Raw genomic sequence first — 26,995 nt, forward strand, 5'->3', positions numbered from 1 at the left:
GTCTGTGTGTGTGCAGTGTGTGTGTGTGTGCGTGTGCACAGTGTGTGCAGTGTGTGTGTGCGGTGTGTGCAATGCGTGTGTGTGGTGAGTGCAGTGTGTGTGTTCAGTGTGTGCGGTGTGTGTGTGTGTGCGGTACGTGCGGTGCCTGCGTGCAGTGTGTGTGGTGTGTTCAGTGTGTGCGGTGTGTGCAATGCGTGTGTGTGGTGAGTGCAGTGTGTGTGGTGTGTGCGGTGTGTGTGTGCGGTGTGTGCAGTGTGTATGTGTAGTTGTGTGTATTTGTAGTTGTGTGTAGTTGTGTGTGTAGTAGTGTGTGTGTGTAGTTGTGTGTGTAGTAGTGTGTGTGTGTAGTTGTGTGTGTGTAGGTGTGTAGTTGTGTGTGTAGTTGTGTGTGTGTAGTTGTGTGTGTAGGTGTGTGTGTAGTTGTGTGTAGTTGTGTGTGTAGGTGTGTGTGTGTAGTTGTGTGTGTGTGTGGTTGTGTCTAGTTGTGTGTGTGTGTAGTTGTGTGTGTGTAGTTGTGTGTAGTTGTGTGTAGTGGTGTAGTTGTGTGTGTGTGTGTAGTTGTGTGTGTAGTTGTGTGGTTGTGTGTAGTTGTGTGTAGGTGTGTGTGTGTAGTGTAGTTGTGTGTAGTTGTGTGTGTAGGTGTGTGTAGCTGTGTGTAGATGTGTGTAGTAGTGTGTGTGTGTAGTTGTATGTGTGTAGGTGTGTGTGTGTAGTTGTGTGTAGGTGTGTAGTGTAGTTGTGTGTGTGTGTAGGTGTGTGTAGCTGTGTGTAGCTGTGTGTAGTTGTGTGTAGATGTGTGTAGTTGTGTGTGTGTAGTTGACCACCCACACCCCTCGTGCGTCACAGTGCCGGGCGCTGCGCCCCGCCCCCCGCACTTGCCCCAGCAGCGCTGCGGCTACACGCGGCGCCTTTGTCTTTGTCTGACGCGCGGTCACGGCAGCCAGCGCCGCGCTGCATTGTGGGACGGCGCCATGTTGTCTCTCCCCAGTGGGGAAGTGAGTAGAAGCAGCGGCAGCAACGACAACCACAACAAGCACAACAACAACAACAACAGCAGCGACAACAACAACAACAACAAGACGAGGAGCAGGAGGCTCGGCACCCGAGGCCGCCGTTTGAATCAGAGCCGCCGAGGGGTTTTTTTAATGTAAATTCCCGCCCCCCACGATCTCCACAGCGCGCCGAGGCGACCGCGAGCGAGGCCCCCCTGGCCCGGCCCGGCGTGGGATGTCGGCCTGGCCCCGCATGTCGGCGTGACGACGTGGCCCGGGATGTCGGCGTGACGGCGTGGCCGGGGCCGCGGCCATGAAGAAGTTCTTCGACGCGAGGCGAGACGGGGGCGGCGGTGGCGGTGGTGGAGGTGGCGGTGGCGGCCTCGTGGGGAAGGCGTTCGGTGTGGGCAGGTTCCAGGTGACGGTGGAGGATGTCCTGGCCGAAGGTGAGGGCGCGGATCGTCGGGCCGCTTTGGACGTTCGAGGAGGTTAGGGCAGCAGCGTAGAGAGAATGGGGGGGGGGACGTTGAGGTCGAGCTTGGACGAGACGCGGGAGGGGAGATGGGGACGGAGACTTTGACTCTAGGATTCACAGGCGGGGAGTATCCCCACTCGCCATGATACACCAGCACGCAATGCACTGCATTGTACAGAATGTGTATGGTGGCAGCAGCTGTAGAGGACGCGTAGCGACATGGCAAGACTGCCAAGGAGATGGTTACGAGAACGTGGCACGGCGTGAGCATGTCACTCACAATGCACCACATTGTACACCGCGCGGACGGCATGTCAGCTCCTGTGGCAAGACGTGAAACAAGAGGGGACGGCGTGGACAGGTGAGGGCGAGGGACGTGGTGGCCGAGGATAAGACCACAGCCTGTGTTGTGACATGCTACGTTGCACAGACGATGCAACAGCTGCAGGGAGACGACACGGTAGGGGGTGGTTGGGAGGCTGGGCACGGTGTGGTGGAGAGTGGCGGTGGTGTGGCAGTGAGCACGATGCGCTACGAACCCGGCCACCCGACCTAGATTCCGTGGCCAACACCGGCAATGGGCCTCCCCCTAGGTCGACTCGGCCTAAAACAAATTAGGACCTGGTGCGGTGTGTTAACATCGACACTGGGGAGACAAAAGCGGCCGGGCGTGATGCTGACCATCACTCCCTCGAGTTCCGTGCTAGCCGTCATAGTTGCTCGCTAACATCACTTGCCCCAACCTTCTGTTGAGGCTTTACCGGGGGGGGGGATCTTTGTTTTGTTGGATGACGTGCTGGTCGAGAGTAAATCAGCAATATGCACGATGTAATTCTACGTGTAACACAGAGTGCACTACACACAACAGTGTACCAGCTCTGCAGGGCCCCCCATACGACTGTGCAGGCCAGAAGCAGGGAGAGACCCTGTCCAAGTGACTGGTAGAGGGCCTTCTGTCTGGCCTTGGGTTCATCGCTAACTCATTACAAGACAGTCCACGATATTCAAAGTTAAATACAATGTACAGAATATATGTAACCAGTCTATATGGCGCGAAGGTGGCGGGATGTTGACTACCTCGCCTGGTGTGTAGGAGGTTCTGGGTTTGATCCTGAACCTGTCTCTCTCCCCGTGGTCGTGTGGATTTTTCTCCAGGTCCTGTTTGTCCCTCTACGTTTAGAATCGACACGCGTTTAGAGTGTTTGGCTGCTATACATTATCGCGTGTCAAGCCACTTTGTTTGAGCTATCATTTGTGGCCAGGTCACTTCTGAAAAAGAGGCAGAATAACAGGAAGAAAATGTTACACATGACGCGATGTGGAGTGAGCAGTGTCCCGTGTGAAGGTGGAGGACTTGCTGACCAAGGGTAGATCAAAATTAAATATACCATGCCATATAAAATATACTTCATATCACATAGTGCACTTTACATAATGTATAACTGTAAATAACATTCCATTACTATACAAGACAGTAGGAGACGCTGGGGATACATGACCTAATGTGAGTGGGCTCTAGCTCGACTCAGCCTTAAAAACGAGTAGGTGGTGCGGTGTGTAAACATCGTCACTGGGGAGACAAAAGTGGCCGGGCTTGGTTGTGGCCACCCACCCACTTGTGTGCCCTACCGTCCTTCATCGTTGCTCGCTCACAGCACTTGCCACAACAGTTTGTCAATGTCCATGCAGGGAATCGTTGTCTTTGGCCTCCGGGTGACTGGGAGGAACTGCAGGCTGAGAGTAAAATCTCCTCCTGGACATCTGTGAAAAAGAGTTTCATAGCTCATCACATTCCTCCAGTCTAAATAAAGATTATGATTCCAATTAAACACGTGTTAAAATGAACCGTGTTTTTTTACACTGCTGTTGGTATATAATAAAGGTCTACGTGACATATAACATCTCTACTTGACATCGTCACACAAGACGCGGAGGATATTACACGCTTCACACCGCAACTCTGTAATGCTCTCCACAAACAAACACAAACACAGTATCTATACACAGTCACACAGAACTAAAGCCTATAAACACTGTGTATAGTCTACAGCATGTGCTCAAGGTGCAGTAGGTAAAGGCAACGCACAATACTTGCAGCATAAACGTGCGATAGTAAACATCACGCTATATATACGCCTGTGACCAAAATCACCTGAAATACTCCTCACCTCGTCAAGTTAAGCAGGTTTGAACCTGGATAGTACTTGGATTTGTGACTATTACGCACAATCAGCTTACCTTTGAGGCTGCCCGCCTAACCTGTTGGTGAGCAGAGGGTAGTGAAATAAAAGTCCATGTTGTTCTGTGCTCCCTACTCTATGCTCACCACCTTATCCAGCCCATAGTAACCTTCGTGGAGAATTCTGGACAAATAAAAACCCCACGACCCGCGCAGGGCATGGCGAGGCCCCCATCCAGCAGGAGATTGACAAAAGGGCTGCTGTACATGCTCACAGCATGTGGTGTGACATGCAAACATGTGAACCCCACGAGACTAAGTTACACCGTGTGGGCATGTTTCAGGGGATGGTGAAGGGCACACTCATCAAACGAGATGCATACAGAAAATATCTAACTTGATTTAATGAAAGCGAAAACATTGTTTTGTAATGTGAAAAATATACCTCTGAGATTAAATCTAACGCCAATGCATCATAATTGGATAATCTTCCCGGTGACTGCTTGAAGACCTCCAGGGTTAATGCACTCTAGGCAACAGAAATACAACAAGCATAGCAACACTGCCAACACAGCAGAGTGTGCGTGGCAAGTCACACGCAATGGAACAAGATCCCCCACGAACTCCCCCTTCTCGCATCACTCTGCTCCCCCTTCACTCTCATACCTTCTTGCCTTCTCATTTCAATCTGTTCCCTACCATGCACTCTCCGCTCCCATCAATCAAAGCTTTCTGTTGAAGCCGCCCGCCCCCCCAAAGATTTGTGGCTTTGCCCCAGGTAGTGGCCGCCTCTCAAATATTTTAAACGGCTCGCACGAACGTTATCACCGGAATAGCTCAACACATCCTTCCTGGCAAGGCCACGGAGAGACCTTCCCAGAACTATTTCCTTTGGGCTTAACTTCCTTCACCTAAAGCTTCCCTTGTTTATTTGCGTAGGACAGAAGGAACCTTTGGGGTGGGGGCGGAGAACTATTGCTAACTTCCAGTCTGTGTGTGTACCGTTTATGGTTATTGCTTCATTGACAACGATAAAGGAAATACTGTAGATGTATTTTAAAACGGCTACCTCCCTTTGTACAAATAGTCAACACGGGAAGTCAAAATTGCAACGCGGTAAGATTGCGTGTCGAAGATGATGTAAACATCTGATATGTAGATTTCAATTGCTATGTTGCTATGTTGCTATGCACCCGTGCACATGCTTGTCGAGTGGCTCGCCTTCACTGCGTAGAAGTTACATGTCAACAGATTCCATGCATATTGATGACTTTGATGAACTTTCAAAATTAACAACTTAAAATTAACAACTTTTGCAGGCGTGTTCAAGGTGCCTACAATTGTGTAGAGGTACATGTCACGCAGCCCATTCTTACTCCACTGCTAGATGAGTGCCTCCCCACACCTGCGGGACATGGGGATAATTTAACCGTATTGCGCCACACTGGTCAGTGCAGGTTGGTGATGGCAGATAACGGATGTAGGAGCATGCATAATAAAACATTTTAAAAACCCACTCTTTACATAGAGGCTGCACAGCAGTGCCTTTGGTGCTGCTTTCAAGCCACCTTCACGGAACATCGCCACCGCTGGAGTTCCACGCATCGTGGCGGGGATTTTTGCTCGCCATGGTAGCTGCTTTTCTTGTCTTAGGATTGCCACAATGTGGTGATTACTATGAGCTATCATACAAAGTACAGGGGGGCCACGATAATCATGTTGTCTGTTTATCAAAATGTCGTTATAATTGTCAGTTTTATATTTTTTAAATCTGTAATTATCGGAATATTTCAGAAATAACGAGCACAATGCAATTTCTGAATAAGTAGCTGTTATCTGCTAAATTAGTACTTTTTGAAAAAAAATCTTGAATAATTAACGGAACGACGTTAATATGACATTATCATAGATATATTCACCCTTAGTTTAATCATTTCCTGTGTAGCATGTGCGGTGTAAGGGTTACAGATTATGATTTTTCAATGATTAAAGACTTATTACAGGCTCCAGTGAATGAACTGTGACCGCACTAGAAGTCGGGCGAAGCACACCAAAGCAATACTAAATACATGTACAAAGTTGTGGAAAACTGTTGGCACAGTCATCATATCTTTTATTGTCGAATCGTGCATTGAAATATCACGGCAACCCTGTTCTGTCCGCAGGTGAGACCGTGGCTCGTGCTTGTACAGTGCCTAAGGCGACGTTACCCCTCTCACAGGGCGTGCAAATCCTCGCTGACCTTGACTAGGTTTCGCCATTTAGGCCAAATAGCAGCTCGGCGAGCCAAACCTCTGCTGCAATTAGCCTCGTGAGACTGCCCGCTTTGTTAAACATTGCCACATCAGGCACGCTCAATAAACTTGGAGCAAACAGCATTTAAAGCTACATTTATGTGCCTTTTATGTGTTTATTGGAGTTTCTAAATAGCAGACGTGCGCACTTGTCACAAGTCGGCATTTGTACACGGTTTGCGGTGGAGTTGACTTGCGTCTTTTTTTATAATCAGATGTGGGGAGCAGTAACACACTGGTTGGTGCATACTGCTAAATAGAGAACTCATTTATTTAAAATTGCTTTTCATGTTCAATTTGTTGTCTTTACCCCACACCTCCGATTAGCAGGGTTGGCTACGTACGGTGCGAAATACGTTCAGCGACCTGAATTTGATTCTCAGCCATAGCTAACAGCAGCGAGGAGTGATGTCTGAACTGGTCCAGGGCCCCCATCTTCACCAACCCGTTCTGGTCAGTGCGGGTTGGTAGGTTACAGACACCCAACACTGGTTCAGGTATTACTTGCTGGTGTTGTTGGCCTTGGTGCGGAATGGAATTCCGGTCACTATGTTTTTCGCGTAGTGTGATAACTCCCTGCAATACTACTTCACCCCCTTTCATTGCTGAACAACTCAGAAATATTTTTTCTCAACAACAACAAGATTCCAGATTTTATCACAATGACTTTAGAGAATGTTAAACATTTATTTATGGCGCAGTTGTGCGCATGTGCATTGTAGCCAGGTATTATGTCCGCATTCTAGTGTAGTAATTAACACAGCACTGCCATCCTGCTGCCTTGGGTTTCGCTTATTGGCGATGGATTTCCCTAATTCATCTCTGTATAAAAATAAGCACCTGGGAGGTTGTGGTCATGATCGTAAGGATTTGGTGGACTAAGTCAACTGGGCACGCCAACAGCACCATCCCTTCATGCTCCCTCACGCGGTTGCTCCACCAGTCGCAGACTAAAAGTCGCCTATGTCTCGCTGTGTGTGCGCGCGTGGTTTTGCAGGGGGATTTTCCGTCGTCTTCTTGGCCCGGACTCACAGCGGAATTCAGTGCGCGCTGAAGCGCATGTACGTCAACAACGAGCACGACCTCAAGGTCTGCAAGCGGGAGATCACCATCATGGTAGGCGCGGTCGCTCCCTTGCTTGGTTTTAGCACAAGATAATCCACACACTGCAGTCACCCAAGGGATTCTGATTTCTTTTTTTGTATTTCTCAATCGGCCGTGTGCCAATCGTACTACCCACGACCAAATCACCGGGAATGTGCCTGATCTCGGCAGATTTCGGAAGCTGAACAAATTTGAGCTTGGATAGATACTGCCAGTAACCTGTTGTTTCTACAGTGGTCTCCTGTCTGAGCACCCACCGGGTCCAAGCTTGCTTAGCTTATGAAAACCGACGAGATCAGACGCATCCTAGATGACTTGACAATGGGATGTAAATATAATAAATGCAAGGGGGGGAAATAAAGTTACGGGAGTTAAGGGAACACAGGGCGTGGGCCACAAGTATATACGGAAGTTGCGTTCAGAATTTTAGTTGATCGTTCGTGCGTGGCTGTGTGCGAAGACTGCGGGTGAGCACTAGCCGTTGTCCGGGGTCTCTGCGGTTGTTTTTTCCGTGATCGCAATCGTCAGTTTGAAACAATGCTTCAATATTCAGTTGAGTTGCTTGCCGTGTTTTTTTTTTTTGCCGAATGAGTGACTCCGGTGCCATAAATGGAACATTCTCATCCAGACTTCTATACACAAGAGGCCACAGAGAAAAACCCTGTGGGAGGCAATCTGCATTCCAGCTTGACTCTTGGATTATAAACTTGAGATTTTAAGCCGGTGGGCAGTGAAATAGCTTCACGGTTATTCGGGTTGATAGTTGATCGTCGTTTTTTTCGATAATCGTTTCAGAATTGATTTTGAGGAGAGCTAAAATGCTCATGGTTAGTGTCCTTTCCGCATGGTTTGCTAATTGCTTTGGAGGAACGGTTGGGATGCCCACAGCATGAGAGAAGAGACACCCACGGTTGTGCACTAGACATCACGATGTCTAGACAGCGGGTGAGTCTTTGCTCACAATCTGGTTTTTGCGACATGTTGTCGTATGAATTTGATTTAATTCACCAACGGTTGTGAGACTCACTGGTTACGTTTAACGGTTGATGAAGCCAAGAATGTGGGCTCTACCCAAGGCAATAGAGCACTCACTACCCCTTTCCTTCGGCTCCATATCAATAGTTTGATTAGCAATAGCGAGCAAAGAGAAATAAATAAACAAAGCGACGAGGTATTTTTTTAGGCTCTGCTGTGGTCATTGCGAACACATTGTTCCCCCTCTGCGTCTGTGCAGCTCTCAAAAGTGGAACAAAAAACGCGGAATGGCTGTAGCTAGATTGGCTGTAGCTAGATTTGATCATGTCAAAACTGACAATGGCGCAAAAGCCTTCAAGCTTTGCTAAGGGTTCCGTGGGAGTGCACACTCTGCTTTTATCTGGTCTCTGTGTCGCCTCACTTTTGCTTAGGGCCTCAGCTGGCAGTGTAAGGAATGTTTAAGTTATGTGTCAGCCTAGTCACAGGTTATAAGAATAGGTTTTACCCTTTATTGCAATACAACGGTTGTGTTAAGATGTTCAAACACCAAACAGAAACTTTTTGCAAGGAATCCTGTCTATATTAGCCACACATACTTGTGGTGAACATGCAAACCAAAATATGCTCCGGTAATGCATATAATTGTCTTTGAAGCTGATTGGTTTACACCAGAGACAGCCATCATTAGGGACACGTCTCAACCAGTGTTAGACCAGAGAGGGCCAAAACTAGACATTGCATATATTACCAGAGCATGTTTTTGTTTGCATGTTCACCACAAGAATGTGTGGTGAAGGCAGACATGATTCCCTGAAAAAGGTTTCTGTTTGGTGTTTGAACATCCTAACACAACTGTTTTATTGCCAGGGAGAGTAAAAACCTCCTCTTATACTCTGATACTGACAAGAAAGGTCCCATGTTGCAGTCATAGATTACCCCCACGCACGAGTGGCTCTCAATTCACAGCCCGTGCTCGGTAAAAGCTAATGTGAATAAGTTTAACGCTCTTTTCAGAATAAGCGTGCGTGTTTTCAATTTTTTGTCGGCTTCTTGTTTTGTATACCTAAAAAGAATGTTGTTGTGAAACTTTTTCCGATAGTTGTCAGTAATCGGATCGGATTCATGAGGCTGTGTTGGAACATAGATGACACATTCTGCGTGTCTTTGACACATGACGCATGGTCTAAACCAAACTCTTCCCATGTGCATACTCGTAAGCGCAATACTAGATTCAATCTTAAAAGTTTGTTCAAAGAACATTAAGGCTTTATCTCTCAATGCATTATTTATTTGTGATTGTGGATTGCCAATCCATAAAATCAGTGAAAAACTAATTTTGGAATGTTAAATGCAAAAATGTATCTTAAAAACTTAACTTTTCATGGATCTGTGCATAAAGTTAGAATGTGTTCACAAAGTGAATATTAGAAATAAACCAAATTACATGCAGTTTAGTGGGTGGAACAAGATGTTAAGTGACATCGCAGAATCTCAATGTGGTAGTTTTAGCAGAGACAGTCACTCTGAGACGTGGCAGGAGGTGAATCTGTGGCCACAAGTGACCTCACATCGCGTGCACATGGAGACACCCCCCCCCCTTTTCCGTGAATTGCGTTTTTTGGATTTTTTTCTCCCCTTTTATTCGACTTAATCCAATACCCTTCGGTTGCGGTGAACTGTGGAGAAATCCATTGCTGCTAATTTACATTCTCCAGTGCAGTGAAACGTGACACTGGAGCGGTTTGGTGGGAGGTTCTAGGTTCTAGAGAAGTGGTCGTGTGCTTTCCAAAACGTGCGAGTTGCGAGCTTGGTTTAGTGTTTTCAACCAGACGACCTGGTTTTTAAGATACATTTTTACATTTAACATGACGAAATGCTTTGGCACGTGGTCGTGACGGGTACTATAATATCGAGCCATGCCTGTCCAGTTCTCACTGAGCTGTATTTGCTTCCGGTTACCGAATTAATACATTATAGGGTTGCACTTATTACACGCATAGTGCTTGAAATAAATTAACCACAATACCCTTGCTGATCTCGGCAAAAGGCATAAACCATCACGTGAACTCCGGTCAATCTCGCAGCGGCTTTTGGCTAACCATCAAACAAAGGCGGTCACCGCATCGCGTCCTTTTAGATTCTCTTCTGCGACCGTCTGGAAAGTTGTTCCTTCCGATATTAGGAAGCCACTGAAGCTATGTTCTTTTAAATCATTAGATTGCAAACTAATTTCTTTAGAACTGCTTTTTGTGTTTAGTTCTGCTCCCCCCGCACCTCCGCTTTAACATGGTTGGCTACGCACGGTGCGAAAGACGTTCAACATACTTGCACGCATTGCCTTCGAGGACCAGTATGTTGTCCCACTTTAACTCGGTGCTAGGGCCATGAATACAAATCTGAGCACGATGGGAGAAAATATTCCAAAGTTGCAAGACTGGTCAACTTGCCTCCACTTTGTTGGCGTATTAAAAAAAAATGTTTGCTTGCTAATTTTGGAGCCTGTGACTAAATCGCCTAGAGTGCACTGTAATTTGGAAGATTAGCACCATTGATCCTGGACGTGATTGGATGGGGTGACCACCATGTTTGACACAGGTTGTTACAGGCTGTGGTTTTGGCTGTGGACAACAAAGGGTACGTTAGCAAAGTTAATTGTTGTACAGTTTGTCTGTACTGCCAAGTTTGTGCTTCCCTTCACAAACCCGCGTTGACCGGCTTGGCGAAGTCTGAACCCGCACGGCGTGGGGAGGCCCTCATTCGCTTTAATGCAGCATGTGCTGCCTCGTTTGCCCGTGTAGAAGGAACTGTCCGGACACAAGAACATCGTGGGCTACCTCGACTCCGCTATCAACGCTCAGGCAGTCACAGAGGTCTGGGAAGTGCTCATCCTCATGGAGTTTTGTAAAGGTAACCTGGAGGCTGAGTTGCCTCCCTGCACCTGGCAGAGAGGTTATTATGTCACTAAGTGTGATACGCATGTTTTGGTTTGGTTCCAATCTCTATTTCTTCATTGCTGTAATGTTTTTTCAATTTCTTTTGTTTATGATATTTTGGTGACCCAGTTCACTCCTGATAATGAGACTACAGTAAACTCTCGATTATCCGCGTGCGATTTATCCCATTTGAGGATTAACTGCACACCAGAGATTTTAACATAAATAACTCATGCATTTTCCCTTAAGCCCAAATTAATAATCTAAAAACATTCGTACATTTTTATTCTTTGAATTTTATTTTACAAGTCACTTGCTGAAACCAAACAAATTTGTTGCTCTGGTTAATCCAAGAACCATGTGATTGCCTCTACAGTACAGTAGTTACAAAAGTTGGCGGAGTTTGATTTTGATCGGCATGTCTCTGCTATGCACTTAGAGGGCCGAGTCTTCTGCGCGGGAGCAGGAAAATGTTGTCGAAAGAGAAACAATCAAAATCGTCAGTGGTGCATCAATTTGAGTGATTTATTTGATCATTTATTTTGTGAGTTTTAATTTATGAAATTGCGATGTCAGAGAAACGGAAGCGTGTGATATTCACTTTAACTTGGGTTTTTGGCTCGGAGATCCATGGAAAATTGATATTTTTGGTTCACCCGTGATTTTGAAATATCCGTGGCCGTTCCTCCCTGTCATTAGCGCGGATAATCGAGACTGTACTGTATATCCTGGTCTCTCGAGTTCTCACCCATTTAAACAAAATAAACTTGAAAACTTAACTTATCCTCACCAAACACAAGCACATTCCTCCTCCAGCAGCCTGCTCACCATGCCGCATTGTTGTACATCACACTACCCCCGCTTGTAAGTTTTCTGTGCACGTGATTTTCTTCCGCGTGATCCTCACCAACTCCTCCCGACTCATGGGGGTAGACCCTGACTACTGGCGTGTTCATCTTTGTCGGTGCAGCGGGGCAGGTGGTGAACCAGATGAACCGGCGTCTGCAGAACGGCTTCAGCGAGAGGGAGGTGCTCAGCATCTTCTGCGACACCTGTGAGGCGGTGGCGAGGTTGCACCAGTGCAAGACGCCCATCATCCATCGCGACCTGAAGGTGCTTTGGTTTCTGCCGTCGCCGTTAGTGCCGACTCCCGTCAGTTTCCGTCAGGGGGGGGTGCGTCTCAGGCCCGCGAGCACCAGGGATGCGTGAACGCTCGGCAAGCAACTCGGACGCGCTGTTCACGGGCGCTCACTTCTGCTGGCGGGTTTCACGTCTCGATCTTTTAAGTTTCCACGCCACCCTCGCAGTCTGTGGGGGGAGCTCAGAGATTCTGACTGTGACCTGTGCTCGAAAAAGGGTTGCGCACGCCCCTGGTAGATGCGGCTTTCAGGTGGTCCTGCCACTGCTGTTCCTGCTGCTGTTTGCAGTTCTCGCTGCTGCTGTTGTTGACTTGCTTTGATGGAATTTGTAGTTGTAATGTTACGCATTACCAGTTTCTTTACCTAGGAATGACTCGCACCATTACAATTGTTTAAAAATGTTCTGCTTAGATTATTTGGCTAATTATTCCTTTTTTGAGCCTGTTGTTTTCTCGTGAAAGATAACCAGAATGTTCGGAGCAAGGTACACTGCACAGTTTGACTATCACTCATTAACTTCCTTGCTACACTGCCTCCTGCAGTCATCTCTCTGCCCTCTAGAAAGACGTTCCACATACGTGCTCTCAGCTGCCTCCCAATCGCTAATTTGAAAATCGCGTGTCGCCACCATAGCTGAGCAGGCACAAGATTATGCGCGGGAATTGCGCTTTGGCGAAAAGCCATTAGTTTGTGACCTCTGCTGGCACAGCCAGTAATAATGCATGGGATATGACATTGCTCCAACAGGTGGAGAACATCTTGCTTCATGACAATGGCAACTACGTGCTGTGCGACTTTGGCAGTGCCACAAACAAGGTCCTGAATACTCAAGTCAGCGGCGTCCCAGCTGTGGAGGAGGAAATACAGAAGTAAGTCACGTGCGTCATTACACACTGATAGCGGCGAGCAGGCAACCGGAGGCGAGTGTGCAGAGTGTTATTGGTAACCCGCTTGTGGTTGTCGCGAGGTTTGAAAGCAAGGATGCGTGTTATGAAAACAAGCATTGATTTGTGTGTTGTAGGTACACAACTCTGTCCTACCGATCCCCCGAGATGGTCAACCTCTACAGCGGCATCCCCATCACCACCAAAGCAGACATATGGGTTTGTACTTCTGCATCGCGTGTCACGCTCAACGTTTGCTGCGAGCAGGAATGGCCTGGCAATCTACCTCCCTGCAATACAATTGGCAAGGAGGAGGCAATGGCGCAGTGGTTTAGAGCGCTGTGTTCTGAACTCGGTCAACTTGGGTTCAATTCCTGGCTACGGCGAGCACCAGTGGCGAGTAATTTTTGAACCGGTCCTGCCCCCATTCAACATTGAGCATTGCTATATACAGGTAAACCTGCCTAATTGTCAATAAAAGTCCGGATTCTCGATAGGTTATAAGTTTACATGATATTTTTTGTGAGGAGGTGGAATGTTTATGTTTTAACTTTTTCAGTAGAAATTAAAAATGCTGGACATAGCATTACAGCCATTGTTTTTTTTTTTATATCTCAACACTTTACCCCAAAGTATGTTTTACTCTGGCATGTACCAATGTCCCTTAGCTGCAGCAGATTGTTTTTAAATTCTACACCACAAGGGAAGTAGGAATATAGGTCCTTGATGTGAATACACACTCTGTGTCATTGTGTAGATCTGTGTATGTCTATACGTGCTGCCAACATTATTTGGACGAGGCCACACGCACAAAAGAGGGATTGAGTTCGAACTCAGTACTGTGGAAATGTGTAGCAGTCAAATACTATAAACTCACATTTCTAAATGTGGAGGGGAAAACCGGAGGACCCGGAGAAAATCCACATGACCACGAGGAGAGAGAACACTCAAACTACAAATATACAGGTGTCAGGATCGGGATCGAACCCACGACCTCCTGCATACCAGGCGAGGCAGATGACATCTTGCCACCGCGGCGTCCCTAACTCGGCGCACCCATCGGACGCTGTGGACCAGCGCTTGTCCAGCTCACAGCCCGCAGAGCAGATGTGGCCTGTGAAGGCTTGCGGAGATGTCGTACTATGAAATATGGCTTTCTGAGAAAGGTACAGCTTAGCAAGATAAAAAATATACAGGGAACCTGGGGCTAAGAGGTGCATATTCGTGGTAACGTGTACAGGCTTTACGACGTCATGACGTCCGTACACATGACATGACGTCACATGGTTTGCCAGTACACATACTCAATTTGTTATGTGACCCACTGGGAAATATTGTTGTATAATCCTGCTATTGACCGTATTTTGCTTGAGGTTCCTACAGGACCATCTGTCAATTGTTCCTTACACCGTACTTCCTGCCGATGATAGGCATGTCCTCTGTTGGCAGGCCCTGGGCTGCCTGCTTTACAAGCTGTGCTTCTTCTCACTGCCATTCGGAGAGAGCCAGGTGGCCATCTGCGATGGCAGCTTCACCGTGCCCGACAACTCCAAATACTCACACGACCTCCACTGCCTCATACGTACGCATGCCTTACCTCTGCTATGCTTTAACCATCCCCTTATCCTGACGCACAGCAGCCTGCCGATTAACTGCGGGACTGTTAACGACCCAACGATTTATATTTATTCTTACGCTCATTGTGTCTCAGTGAGTTGTGTATCTAAGAATTGGTTACAGTTACCAACTGCTGACCTGCCCTTACTGGACATCTGTGAAAAAAGAGCTTTATAGAGCATCGGATTCCTCCAGTATAAATTATGATTCAGACTACAAATTGGATGGAGATGTTATGCAAATGTTTACCTTTAGGCGTAGTAGGCTGTTGCAGACAGAACAGACAAGACAGAATGAGACCAACTTTCCAAATGAAACTAAGAAATAACACCTGATTCTCGCGAGGAATTGTGACCCCTGAAATCATGGCCATTCATCAAATTTAGTCATGGTTGAGGGTGTGAATAGTTTTATTCCTTTCCTGGACGGAGGACCGATCCAATAATTAGTATGCAAAGCTGCTTATCTCATCTCATATTTTTATAGCGCCTTACATCCAAGGCACTTTACAAGGGTTTTAAACGGTACAGTTAGCTAAAGGTGATATGGTGGCATACGAGAGGAGGAGGGAAAAGAGGGGAGGGGGGATAGAGATGGGAAAGAGGAGATAGTTTAGTGGAAATGGGAATTGCGGGGGTACCTAGAGATGGAGGAAAGGATGGGCCAGGGAGGAGAGTTGGGGGTCTTGAGGGAGGAGCGGGAACTGGACAGGGAGGGTGCTCGTTGCTTAATGTGGAGGGGACGTTTGTTCCGGTGCTAAGGGGGCAAGTAGGGGAAAGGAGCGGAAACGGGAGAGGGGGGACGGTGAGGAGTAGGAGGGGGATGGCGAGCGAAGCGGGCAGGAGGGGACATCGTATGAGACGTGTCACACTATTATACCGTCTCATCCGGAAGACAGGAACCATCCGGTATTTTTTAAGAAAGTCTCACAAGGAGGAGGGTTCAATACTTTTATTTCAGGAGGGTCTATTTACTGCTTTCCTTGGGGCCCTTTGTGGTTGGTGTTGGGCTCCAGTTGCTTCTCCTCTGCCGTGCTTTCTGCCCCCCTTTTCCGCCCTTCCCCCCAACTGCCCTTCTACTCGAATGTATTTTGGTAAATCCCCTTGAAATATGATTCCGTGTTTTGTTTATAGGCTTATGAAGTTGAGTTCATGTTGTCTTGCTTTATGTTTCGCCCTGATTTATTGAGCATTCCCTCATGTAAGTCACTCAAATGTGAACAAAAATAGCTGAGCAACCCACTTTCTGTGCTGCCAACTTCTAAGCAACTGCCTCGTAGCCCAGTTCATCGGGCAGTCTGAAGATTGTGGCGGTGTTTTATGTGATCCATTAACTCTTTCTCAAAGAATGCTCGTTTAGACGGGACGTGCGTGATGGTGCCGAGCATGCGTTGTTGAGAGCCCCTTGTCCGTGGTGTCCTGTGTCCGGCACAGGTTACATGCTGGAGCCCGAGCCAGACACCAGGCCGGACATTTTTCAAGTTGCATCCGTCGGCTTCAAGCTTGCCAAGAAGGACTGCCTAGTGCCTAACCTGCATGTACGTCAGCCGGATCTTTTGTGTCCTTTTCATTTAGTTTGTTCGAAAAGAAAATCGAAATTTAGCCCATTTGTGCTGTCCAGTGTCCTATCAGGAGACAAAGTAATCCATCCGGGGGGGGGGGGTACTCTTGCAGAGCCGTGTGCCACCTCCTGTGTTCGAGAATGGCTCGTGAAAGCGGATATCACAGAGCTACTTCTGAGTTCCCTTCCGAGTGTCCCCTGGCCCACACAGTAGCGGGCAAGCACCTTCCCACATGCCCTGCCACACCAGAGTAATGTTCATCGCATATTCATCAAACAAATGTATTTAATTGTCGGAGCTAAATTTTTCTGCACAAATGATGTGCACAGCCAAATTTAACATGATAATTGTTAACTTTTATACAGCCATTGATGAATTGGTTAAGATCATCATCTCACTACACTGTGATATCATTCGCATAATGAAGACACTTGTGTGTCAGTGTTGTGAACCGCAAAGTCCTCTCGCATGGTCATATGTGATGTACCTTGGCATTTAATATATTCCTCACGCAAGAGCTCATGGCTAATGCCAGTGGTGAGTAAAAATACCAACGTAGGCTGAAATGAAGTACCAAAGTAAAGCGTAACGTTGCGAGCAGGTGCGTCAAGCGTGGATGCGTCCGTGTGACTCTGCGTGTCAATCCCGTGCTGTCGCCACAGAGCGCACCTGTCCCGTCCCGGCTGCCAGAACCTCTGCTCGCGAGTGAAGCGGCAGCCAGGCGCATCCAGGTCAAAACCAAGTGAGCGACTTTGGGTGATCAGCGGCGGAGGGGAAGATCACCGTTTACTGTCTCTCCTTTAAAATCGACAAGCTTGGTTACTTGCGTGTGCGTGTGCGGTTGTGTACCTGTGCGTGTTCAGTGAGTGTGGGTTGTGTACCTGTGCGTGAACGCATCTTCAGTGTGTGTCGGTGTGTGAGAGCATGTGGGGGAGCGGTAGTGTAGCGGTTAGAGTGCTGCACTACGAACCCGGCAACCCGAGTTCGATTCCTGCTCACGGCCAACACCAATGACGATTATCTGAACCGGTCCTGGACCTCCCCTATGTCTGCTCAGCCTCAAATGAGTACCGTGTGCGGTGTGTAAAATCATCGGCACTGGTGAGACAAAGGTGTTCGAGCGTGGTGCTGGTCACCCACCTCGTCGTCTACTGTGCCAGCTTTCATAGGTGCTCGCTAACAGCACTTTCCCCAACAGTCTGTGAAGGCTACACGGGGGATCTTTGGCTTTGTGAGAGCATGTGAGTGTGTCCCTGTGTGTGAGAGCACATGTCTAGTGTGTCCTGCCATCTCCAGAACTGGGCGAAAACGTGTGTACGGAGTGCCCAGGGTGCTGTTGCTGAATCAAGCGTTGGCCTCCACTTTTTCTTTTATTCCAGGTTGCCTGACCCATGTGGCCCCACGGAGACCTCCATAGCTCCTCGACAGAGACCCAAGGCCGGCCACAACCCAGTGGGCCTGGGGGCCGTGTCCATACAGGCGGGCGACACGCCCCGCAAGGCCCCACCGGAGCATGCCGCCATGGGACCCGGCCACACTGCCGCAGCTGGTACGGAGCACAGCCCGCGGTTTAGATTGCACGCGGCTGTCACAGAGCACAGCTGTGTAAACACGAAGCAGCGCCGGGTGGATGTCTGCACACAGATGCAGAGATACGCACGTAAAGACGGTGACACGGATCGCTTTGGGTGCCCACAAAAAAGTGTGGGTTTGAACCCACGACCTCCTGTACACCAGGCGAGGTAGATAACATCTTGCCACCATGGCACCTACAAATAATACATTCGATTAAATAAATCGTGACCCCCCCTCCCTCCCCCGTCCTTTGCGTCCTCAGACACAGTGGTGTGTGTTGCTGACGGCCACTTGGCACCGGAGCAGAACATGCAGCCTCACCCCACCCAGCCGACTCCAGCGCAGCTCCTGCAGCAGCAACAGCAGCACGCGTACATCCAGCAGGTGAGGACTGCTGTCCCAGACCCTGTGCTTTACAACCATCATTGCCACCATGCCGTTGGGTTTTTATGGTGACAGTTTCCCATCGTAGTTGTGTGGTGGTGGTGGGCGAGGTAGTGGACGTTCTGCATAACACACGAATAAGAGTCATTGCTGACATGTTCCCTATTGGAGACTTTTTATTTTAAGGCCAGAGTGTTATTGACGATCGGCGCTATATTTTATGCCTGCTGTTGGGCCTGTAATTATGAAATTAATCGTCAGTTAATATAAATTCTTGTGCTCAAAGGTGATGCGTCGGTCGTGCATGTGGGAAGGATTTTTGACCCTTGTGTGTTGCAATTGGTTCAATAGAGGCTTTACTTTGACCACTATTGCAACAAAATAATAGATTCTCACAATCACAGCCTGCATCGCGAGGGGTGCAAATTTCAACACGAGCAGTGGGGAGACAAATGTGGCTGGTGTGAAATTGGTTTAGTATTATTTGTATTTTCTATATTTTTTAAGTGATTTTGTTACTTTTCCTGTACTTTTAACTCCTTTTGTGTCTTTGTAGTGTAGGTTTGTTGTAACATTCTGACCCGCCCCTACGGGACTTCTGTGAAAAAGAGCTTTATAGCTCATCGGATTCTGCCAGTATCAATAAATATTCTCATTCTTAACTCCACCACGTCGTTCCATGATGGCCCGGATAGGTGATCACGGACAGTCTTAGCCCCGATTGTCTAAAAATATAAAGTTGGGATCTTTGTCATTTTCTCTTTTTTTATTTGCTCAGTACTTGGCCATGCAGCAGGCAGCGCAGCAGCAGCAACAGCAGCTGTATGCGCAGCAGATGATGATGCAACAGCAACTCTACCTGCAACAGCTGGCAGCCGCACAGCAGCAGGAAGCAGCGCTGCAGCAACAGGCACAGCACGAAGCCCAACAGCAGCAGCAACAGGCAGCGCTGCAGCAGCAGGCGCACCAGGCAGCTCTGCAGCAGCAGCAGGCGGCTATTCAGCACAGGGCACAGCAGGAGGCCGCTCTGCAGCAGCAAGCTCAACACGATGCCTTGCAACAGCAGGCGCATCAGGCGGCATTACAGCAGCAGGCAGCCCTCCAGCACAGGGCGCAGCAGGAGGCTGTGTTGCAACAACAAGCACAGCATGACGCTCTCCAGCAGCAAGCAGCACTGCAGCAGCATCAAGCGCAGCAGGCAGCACTGCAGCAACAGGCGGCGTTACAGCACAGGGTGCAGCAGGAAGCTGCGTTTCAACAGCAAGCACAACACGACGCGCTTCAGCTGCAGCAGCAGCAGCAGATGGCGCTGCAACAGAAGCAGCAGGCGGCGTTGCAGCACAGGGCGCAGCAGGAAGCTGTGTTGCAACAGCAAGCACAGCACGAAGCGCTTCAGAAGCATCAGGCGCAGCAGGCGGTGCTGCAGCACAGGACTCAGCAGGATACGCAGCAACAGCAGCAGGAGGCAGTGCTACAGCAACAAGCGCAGCACCTGGCAGCCCTGCAGCAACAGGCACTCGTAAGTCATGCACCCCTGCTGCCATGTGAACACGCGGCCACGTGTGATGGTGCTCACCTGCTTGGGCGGCAGCTTGTGGGGGTCGATGGGGATTGTGGAATACACGTGGAGGTGGGAGTGAGTCAAATAAAGTAATTTCTCTTGAAAAATTTCTCGTAAATTGAATATGTGTTGTCCTCTTTCTGTGTGGACTTCTGGTCCAGACATTAAGAGGGCAATACTTTCCCACCTGCTTACATTGCAGAGTAGTAGGATGAGAATGTGGGATGGCATCGTCAGCACCTGCCGCGGTGATCTTCTTACTAGAACGCAAGCCACAGGAGCCGTAAAATTGAGCGTCGCTTAGCGTTGTTCCCATCTGCAGTGGCAGCAGGCCCAGCACGTGCGATCCCCGGCCGCCGACAGGACGGGCCATGGTTCTCCTCCGCCCAGTCCGGCCGTCCCCGTGGCGAGCAACGGGGGCGGCACCCTGGTCAGCGACGGCGGCGGAGGCGTCGTCAACTACGGGACGCTCTTCTTCGTGACGGCCTCCTCCAAGTCCTCGCAGCAGCCGCCCCAGCCGGCCGAGGCCGCGGGAGAGATCGCGGAGTGAGTGATGCGTGTCCCCCACCCCCCCCCTCTGGATATACATTGGCGATTGATTACGCACGCAGAGTGTAAGCATTGAATCGTGCGGGGTAAGAGTTATTTACAATGTTTTAAATTACAAATGTCACAATTAGGCCATGAGAATAACCAATACTGAAATTATGAGAAAGACCACGTGAATAGTTTGGTATCGACGAGATAAAAAAATAACCTATTAATGGTTATTAAATTTCCCATTGTTAAAATGCATACATTTAGTAATACCGTGTTGGTCTTTGTTTCAGGCCATTGGGCAGGGTGTTGAACTCCTCACCCACACCGCAAATCCACCACGGAATCTCCGACTGGAACCCCTTCGTGCAAGACACCTCCGAGTACCTCTGGGATTCGGCAAACAACAGTGAGTTGCGTCGGAGGTCGCGGCTTTCTCTCCACACGCCGGGGGACGGTGACGTGACCTAGCGTTCACCGCTTAATTCGCTCCTGGTGGCCGCCCTGGTTATTACTACGGGTTTATTGACAATAATACTACGACTAATCGCAGTCTACTACTCAGTGGATATTAAAGATGCCCTCACGTCATACGAAATGAGCTGTCGTGTTGTTCAAACTGGGTTCAATGTGATTAATAAAACCCAGAATTACCCCGTAGCAATGATTGTCCCTTACTGGCAGACTCACGTCAGATTGCAGGCCAGGTACAGTCTCATCCTTTTTATCCATAGGGGCAGCTGTCACTGGGAGTGCCCTTTCAAAGGTTTTGAGATGACGTCATTGTTATTTCACTCTGGTATTTTATTTTGTCCATTGTCGTCATCGTGAGACATAGAAATCGTTGCTGTCTCTCGCAGATTGTACTCAGGTTTAGGCACGTTTTGATTACAATAAAAATGGGAGGGTTTATGAGAATTTGTAGCAAGTCACCAGAGACCCTGGAATAGTTACTCCCCCTCCCGTATTATGTTGGGGAAAAGAGAAAAAAAAAGGAGACTTAATTTTCTCCGTGATTGTTGTTTTCTCAGCTGGAGTTGCCGGGTTAAAATTCGTCTTTGAGCGCTTTTGCGGACTCGTATGAAGCTGTCGCATTTCTCCATTTCTCGCGTCGTTTCCCAGCGACGACAGAGGTGGCGCCGCCGCACCCGGAGCGGCCGGCCACTCGCGACTCGTCCGCCTTCTCCGGCACCTCGCTGGCGTCCTCGCGCACTCTCGAGGATGTTGCCGGCACGGCGCCGTCGAGCGACGGCGACCCGGCGCGCGCGAGGATCTCGGCCTCCGTCTCCCTGCCGGAGATGCCGTCCGCCGCTCAGCCCTGCGCCCCGAGGCGCGACGAGGGCGGCAGCGACTTTGAGTCGGACCCGCCGACGCCCAACAGCAGCGGGGAGGAGCAGAACGATGACGAGGAGGAGGATGAGGAAGAAGAGGATGGAGCGTTCACCGCTTGCAGCCACGAGGAAGAGAAGCTGGGCTCCCAGCCGCTGCTCGTCGACTCGGGCAGTGACGTGGAGGAGGAGGAAAACGCCGCCGCCGAGGAGTTTCAGCGCCACAGCTCCGACTCGGACTCCGCGGGCAAAGGATCTCCGAGCGCCGCCACCGCTGCCGCCAGCGAGCTGGACGTGTTCGGGGCGGCTCCGTTCGTGAGGCCGGGCGAGCGGCCGGCGAGGGATGGCCAGGGCCGCGATGTGTTCCTGAGCGCGCCCTTCAGGCCCGTGTCGAAGCAGGAAGAGGAGGAGGAGGAGGAGGAAGACGACAACGACGCCTTCGACGTCTTCAGCAACGCTCCGTTTGGCAGGAAGGCGGCGGTGGTGGCGGCGGCGGTGGCACCGGTGGCACCACCCTTCTCTAAACCCGAGGTCTATCCGTCCCCTCGCACCGCCACCACCACCGACATGTTTGGCTCGGTTCCCTTCCAGCCCAAAGCGACGCCGAACTTTCCGTTGAAGCCGGACCTCTTTGGGCAGGTCCCCTTTGAGAAGATATCGCCCGGCCCACAAGCGAATGTCGCGATACAGCAGAGGTGCGGCCACCGGGGAGGCGAGCAGCCGGAGCCCCAGGACAGGCGGCGGCACGCTCCGCTGCAGCACTCGGCCAGCGTCGTCGGCCACGAGGTGAACAACAGCGGCAATGGAAGCGGTGGCAGCGGTGACAGCGGTTGCGGCGGCGGCTCTCCGGATCCGCACCACGTGCCGCGCCGATCCAGCAGCTGCGACTCGCTCGGCAGTCGCAGCGAAGCGCGGACCCCGGGCGGGACGTGCCGGGAGGGCGCGGACGCTCCCGACGACAAACACAAACCCTCGCACGAGTCGAGAGCTGGCGTGGCGGAGCCTTCCGGCCCCAAGCTCTTCCACCCACTTGCACTCCAGCCGAGCAACCACGCCGGCGCCGCCGACGGTTGCGCCGTGGTCTCGACCGCCGCGTCTGCGGCCGCCGCCGCGGCAGCAGCGGGGCCTGGCTCTGACAATTTTGGCTTCGTCCCGTTTCCGCACGTCGTGGTGTCCCCGGGCACTTTGGACGAGGTGGACCCGTTCGGCTCGGCGCCCTTCCCCTCGCGGCACGGCGTCTCCGTCTCAAAGACGAGCCCCTCCTTGCAGGCAGCCAAGGGTCTGTAGTGCGGTGCGCGCGCACCGCGGCCTTACCACAAAGCCGGCGACGTCCGGCTTCGGGCGAAGCTCTGGTGTGACTCGACACGTTCATCCTTCTTCCATCTTGACAGGGTCTTATAAGGGGTGTTGGGTTTGTTGTCCGAGTGATCACCTTCACGAGTGGGCAACTGTTGCATTCGGTTTCCGTACATTGACACAATTTGTAAATAAAACTAAGCCATCCTCCAGTGCATGGTTTCTCAAACACCACTCACTCACTCCTCCCTCTCCTGTAATCCACCCTTTTTTTGTTACTTTTGCCAATATTCCCTATTATTAGAAAGAAAATTTACTGATTGTAGGCTTGCAGGCATGTGGCAAATGGAATCGATATAAAGCTGCACTGTGGTGGGGTGTGAGGATTGGAGTTTGAGAAGCCGTGCTCTAACAAGTGTACAAGAGCCACACGGTTGTGTACAGGGTTTGTATGAGAGAGTGCATTGTGAGTGGCCAGTGGCAACGGTTTGGCCTCTTGGTATAACGTTTGCTGCCCCATCACACCACTGGCCCTCGCCGCGTGCCCGTGTGGCACTTTGCGGGGCTTCACCTTTGACGGCACTCGCTCGATCACCAACACGCGGTGCTCCGCCATCCACACTGGAGCGCTCCAAAGAACTCCCCCCTTAGATTTAGTCATTCGACAAATTAGGTATCAACTTGTGTGCCCCTTGGCTATGTTTGGCTCTACTCTTTGGTACTTTCGGTAAAGTCACGTAGGTAGAAAAAATAATAATAGATCTCGACGTTTCGATCGCAATACAAGCGGTCGTCCTCGGGCGGAAAAAATAATCCAGCAGTGGAACTGCTGAAGCAGCGTGTGTTTGGCTACTTTTAACCTTCGCGAAACGAATGCCGCTCATTTCCCACCTCCTGCCACTTGTATCTTCCATTGCATTGCCGAGGACAGTTTTCACTTTGCGGAAGCAGAGTGCCGTAGGATGAGGCGGTGTTTGGCTCGCTTGTTAAAAAATGTCATGTTTAGCAAATGTCTCCAAATCCTTTTTTTTCTGAGGACATCTTGACACAGTTGATTGTGATATCAGAATTACAAATGGCCTTAAATGATTGCCAGGTGTGCAATTAGATAGTTTCTTTTTTCATGGTAGCCACTTTAAACTTAAAATGATTGACCATGAATGATCTAAGCTGATGTTTAGAACGTTGCACAGATGTACGAAGAGGTGTCATTGTAACAGGCACATGGGCTGGAATATAATTGGTTGCAAATTCAAAATCAACGTTGCCACAATTCTCTGTTTGAGAATTATTGTTTGAAACTCGCGTCGATACGTTTATACACATTGCTCGCATAACGTCGCGCCTCCACTGCTAAACCAGTTCAGTGGGGGTGGGCTGTGGTGGTGTCATTACCAAAACGTCTGCAGTCGGTAAACGAAAGCGGTGCAGAGAAATGCGTGTCAGTGTTTAAATGTGTTTGGTTTTTCACGTGGCCATTGCTGCCGCAATGGGTCTTGGTGCTGTGTTCCACCTTAAATGCACATGGACAAAGGGAGGGGGTGGTCCAAAACGTGACGAAGATACCCACCTTAGAATACTGTGTGACCGGGGCATGGAAGGTTGCTACTACATTCATGAATAAAGTAACTTTTGCCGAGGGACATGCTTGATTTAGAAAAATATTGCTCCAATTTTTTTATCACCCTTTGTACGGTATATTCATATGGTATTGTACGGTTTATTCAGACAACACTTGAAGCAAACCGTTTCGGAGGCCCATGGACCGGAGTTGACGCAATGTGAATAAGTGCAGTATTATGGCTTCACGTTGCACTGGGTTCTTGTGCACAATGTCTTGGCAAGGGGCCTTGTCTGATGATACCTGGTGTCTTCTTCCGCTCTTGGTAGAAGCTGCATTCACTACCACTCGGTTACAGTGTACAGCTTTGTTTATCCACTGGTGGATGAAGGCATCCTGCACGCTCTGTCGGTCATGGGGGTTGTTTGACCATATTTCACCACTCTGGTCAGTTTAGGTTGGCAGGACCACCACACAACATGGCCTTTATTTGGCATTCAGCAGCCAATCATCATGACCCCTCAGTGGCTACTCTCACCACGACTCAGGCCCTAGGGTTTGCAGGTAGTGGTCCAGAGATGGTGTCAAATGCAATTGCCTCTACCACCAACAACATCCACTTGAATCGGCCATTTGTTTTTAATACACATTCGTAAATGAGATTGTTAGTTTAATCTGGTACCCCTCTTAAGAGTGTTCTGATAAACTAGGTTTATTCAGAATAAGGTTCTGGAGTGCAAACCGCTCGCAAAATTGTGGTCTCATTGCCACTCCGTGACCCGACCCTCAAAATAGACAGCTGACGGGCAATGTTTGTTGACTGCGCAGAGTTCCACTCCCAATGGACGAAACAATTTACGTTTCCAGCTGTGCGACATTGAAGTGGCTCTCTTGGATCTGTGAATGGAAATGCTTGATGTGACATAATGTGATCATTGCTGTAATTCTGATGCAATGTACACTGGACACTTGTCAATTTTTTGTTTTGTTTATCACAGTCTTGATATGCAGAGCTCACACGGAAGCGATGGTAAACCCGCGTGGGTTTACGGGAATAGCGAGTGAAGTTGCGCTGTTACTCGAAGTTTAACGAGAGCAAATCATTCAATCGGCGCCTTTCCACAATGGCTGTTTCAGCAGAGTGAAACGCAAGTGAAATGCTGACAACGCTTTTGTTCGTTGGGTTGTGATTTTTCGTTATTACTGTTGGAACTGTATCTTAGTGAACACGTCGACACTAGTTCCGTGAAGCCTTAAAGTACAATATTTTATTTCTCCTACCTTTATTGCTCCCAAGTAAAAACAAATCTCCAGGCAGAGCAAATGTGTACCTTACAACAAACTACGCTCACACGCACATGTGTATATATACACACACACACGTAGCTCGGGCAGTTCACCTCTAAACATCCCATGCTTTCTCCATGTTTGTGTAAGAGTAGTTGCTCAGACTGGGACTGGTACACTTTTATCAGATGTCTCCTTGCGCGAAGCTCTTCCTGTCTTCTGCTCCATTGTCAGTCTAGTCCAGGGGGCACAATTTCCACACCTTGACATTGAAAAGGATGAATGTTGACTATGGCCACAACCACCTGTTGCTCGATTCACCTGTAGTATGACTTGCACGGGGTGTGTATTAAATACACTCAAAGGCACACTGCCTTACGCAAAGAGTGGCCAACTCGGCTTAGCAGGAACTCCCCGGAGTTGTCACTTGGCAGTCACTCTTGATATTGGACACTGTATGCACGTGTGTATGTGGAACGTCTTTTGCACCATATGCAGCCAACCGCGCTAATCGAAGGACAACAAATGTTTGGGGACGATGCAGAAAGGCTGCTTGAGGGTTGGTTGGCTACACCCACCCACTCACTCAGACGATGACAAAGCCTGTGGTTTAATCGTTTGTTAACGCCGCTTTGGGTTTCACGGCAAAGCGAGGGGATGATGTTTCACACGCCCGAGTCCTACCGAGCACATGCCGGTGCAGTCTCCTTGCAAGCGGCTGCAGATTTAGTGGCGAGATGTGGAATATAGTACACTTTGTGCGTGTATATACATATGTATATTTTTTCACTCACTGCAGCACTCTAGCACGTGTTTTCCCATGACGCAATAATCTTGTAAATCGGTGTACAAATGCACTTGTGCCATTAACACTCTTATTTTTGAAAGAAATTATATGGTGTAATGCTTTGAGATCCTGTGTATTGTATGGTTTGAAAGAGAACCATGACATCGCAGAAACGCACTTTGGCCACCCACCCCCTTTGTTTCCGGTTGATGACTTAACGAATGCGTGTGCTTGCGTGAAAGCCGTGGATTTAGCGTTTGATTTTACATTCACCTTGTTATTGGAAGACTGTACAACTGCAGTGCCTAACTCTAGCCTAGCTGTGTGATGGAGTCACACTATCGTATGTACCTCCTGCTGTCTGCTGGATTATACAAAATAAAAGTGCACTTTTTAAATGAAGCTATGGCGAGTTGAATTCATAACAGATGTCAAGGTTTCACGGAAGGCCTCCCGGTATCGTCTGAATTGTTTCCGGGACCGTGAGATAAAATGTGGTAGCATTTACGGTTCTGCCCAATTCATG

The 26,995-nt window shown here is 49.2% G+C and overlaps 1 protein-coding gene across 2 annotated transcripts; it reads left to right on the plus strand.

Annotated features, from left to right (window-relative positions):
- The first annotated feature begins 898 nt into the window (after window positions 1-898).
- LOC144732043 (uncharacterized) lies at window positions 899-26,871 on the plus strand. 2 transcript variants are annotated; one of them, XM_078613254.1, is made up of 15 exons: window positions 899-1,438; window positions 6,938-7,056; window positions 10,818-10,926; window positions 11,923-12,065; window positions 12,839-12,960; window positions 13,113-13,194; window positions 14,425-14,557; window positions 16,026-16,129; window positions 16,816-16,895; window positions 17,533-17,702; window positions 17,991-18,112; window positions 18,891-19,631; window positions 19,996-20,219; window positions 20,504-20,619; window positions 21,333-26,871. In XM_078613254.1, exons 1-15 carry the CDS (start codon window positions 1,306-1,308, stop codon window positions 22,823-22,825), a joined length of 3,891 nt encoding a protein of 1,296 aa, XP_078469380.1. In that variant the 5' UTR covers window positions 899-1,305; the 3' UTR covers window positions 22,826-26,871. The 2 variants fall into 2 exon arrangements, with proteins under 2 accessions (XP_078469380.1, XP_078469381.1); XM_078613255.1 differs by lacking the exon at window positions 899-1,438 and having other exon boundaries at window positions 6,968-7,056; window positions 10,791-10,926.
- Window positions 26,872-26,995: the final 124 nt, after the last annotated feature.

This window comes from Lampetra planeri, chromosome 41 (assembly GCF_965212315.1).
Source record: "Lampetra planeri chromosome 41, kcLamPlan1.2.h2, whole genome shotgun sequence".
NCBI lineage: Eukaryota > Metazoa > Chordata > Hyperoartia > Petromyzontiformes > Petromyzontidae > Lampetra > Lampetra planeri.

Coding starts and splice junctions, on each gene's coding strand:
- LOC144732043 (XM_078613254.1), top strand. CDS start 1,306: ATGAAGAAGTTCTTCGACGCGAGGCGAGACGGGGGCGGCGGTGGCGGT. Junction 17,703..17,990: donor CGGCCACACTGCCGCAGCTG/GTACGGAGCACA, acceptor TTGCGTCCTCAG/ACACAGTGGTGTGTGTTGCT. Junction 18,113..18,890: donor AGCACGCGTACATCCAGCAG/GTGAGGACTGCT, acceptor TTATTTGCTCAG/TACTTGGCCATGCAGCAGGC.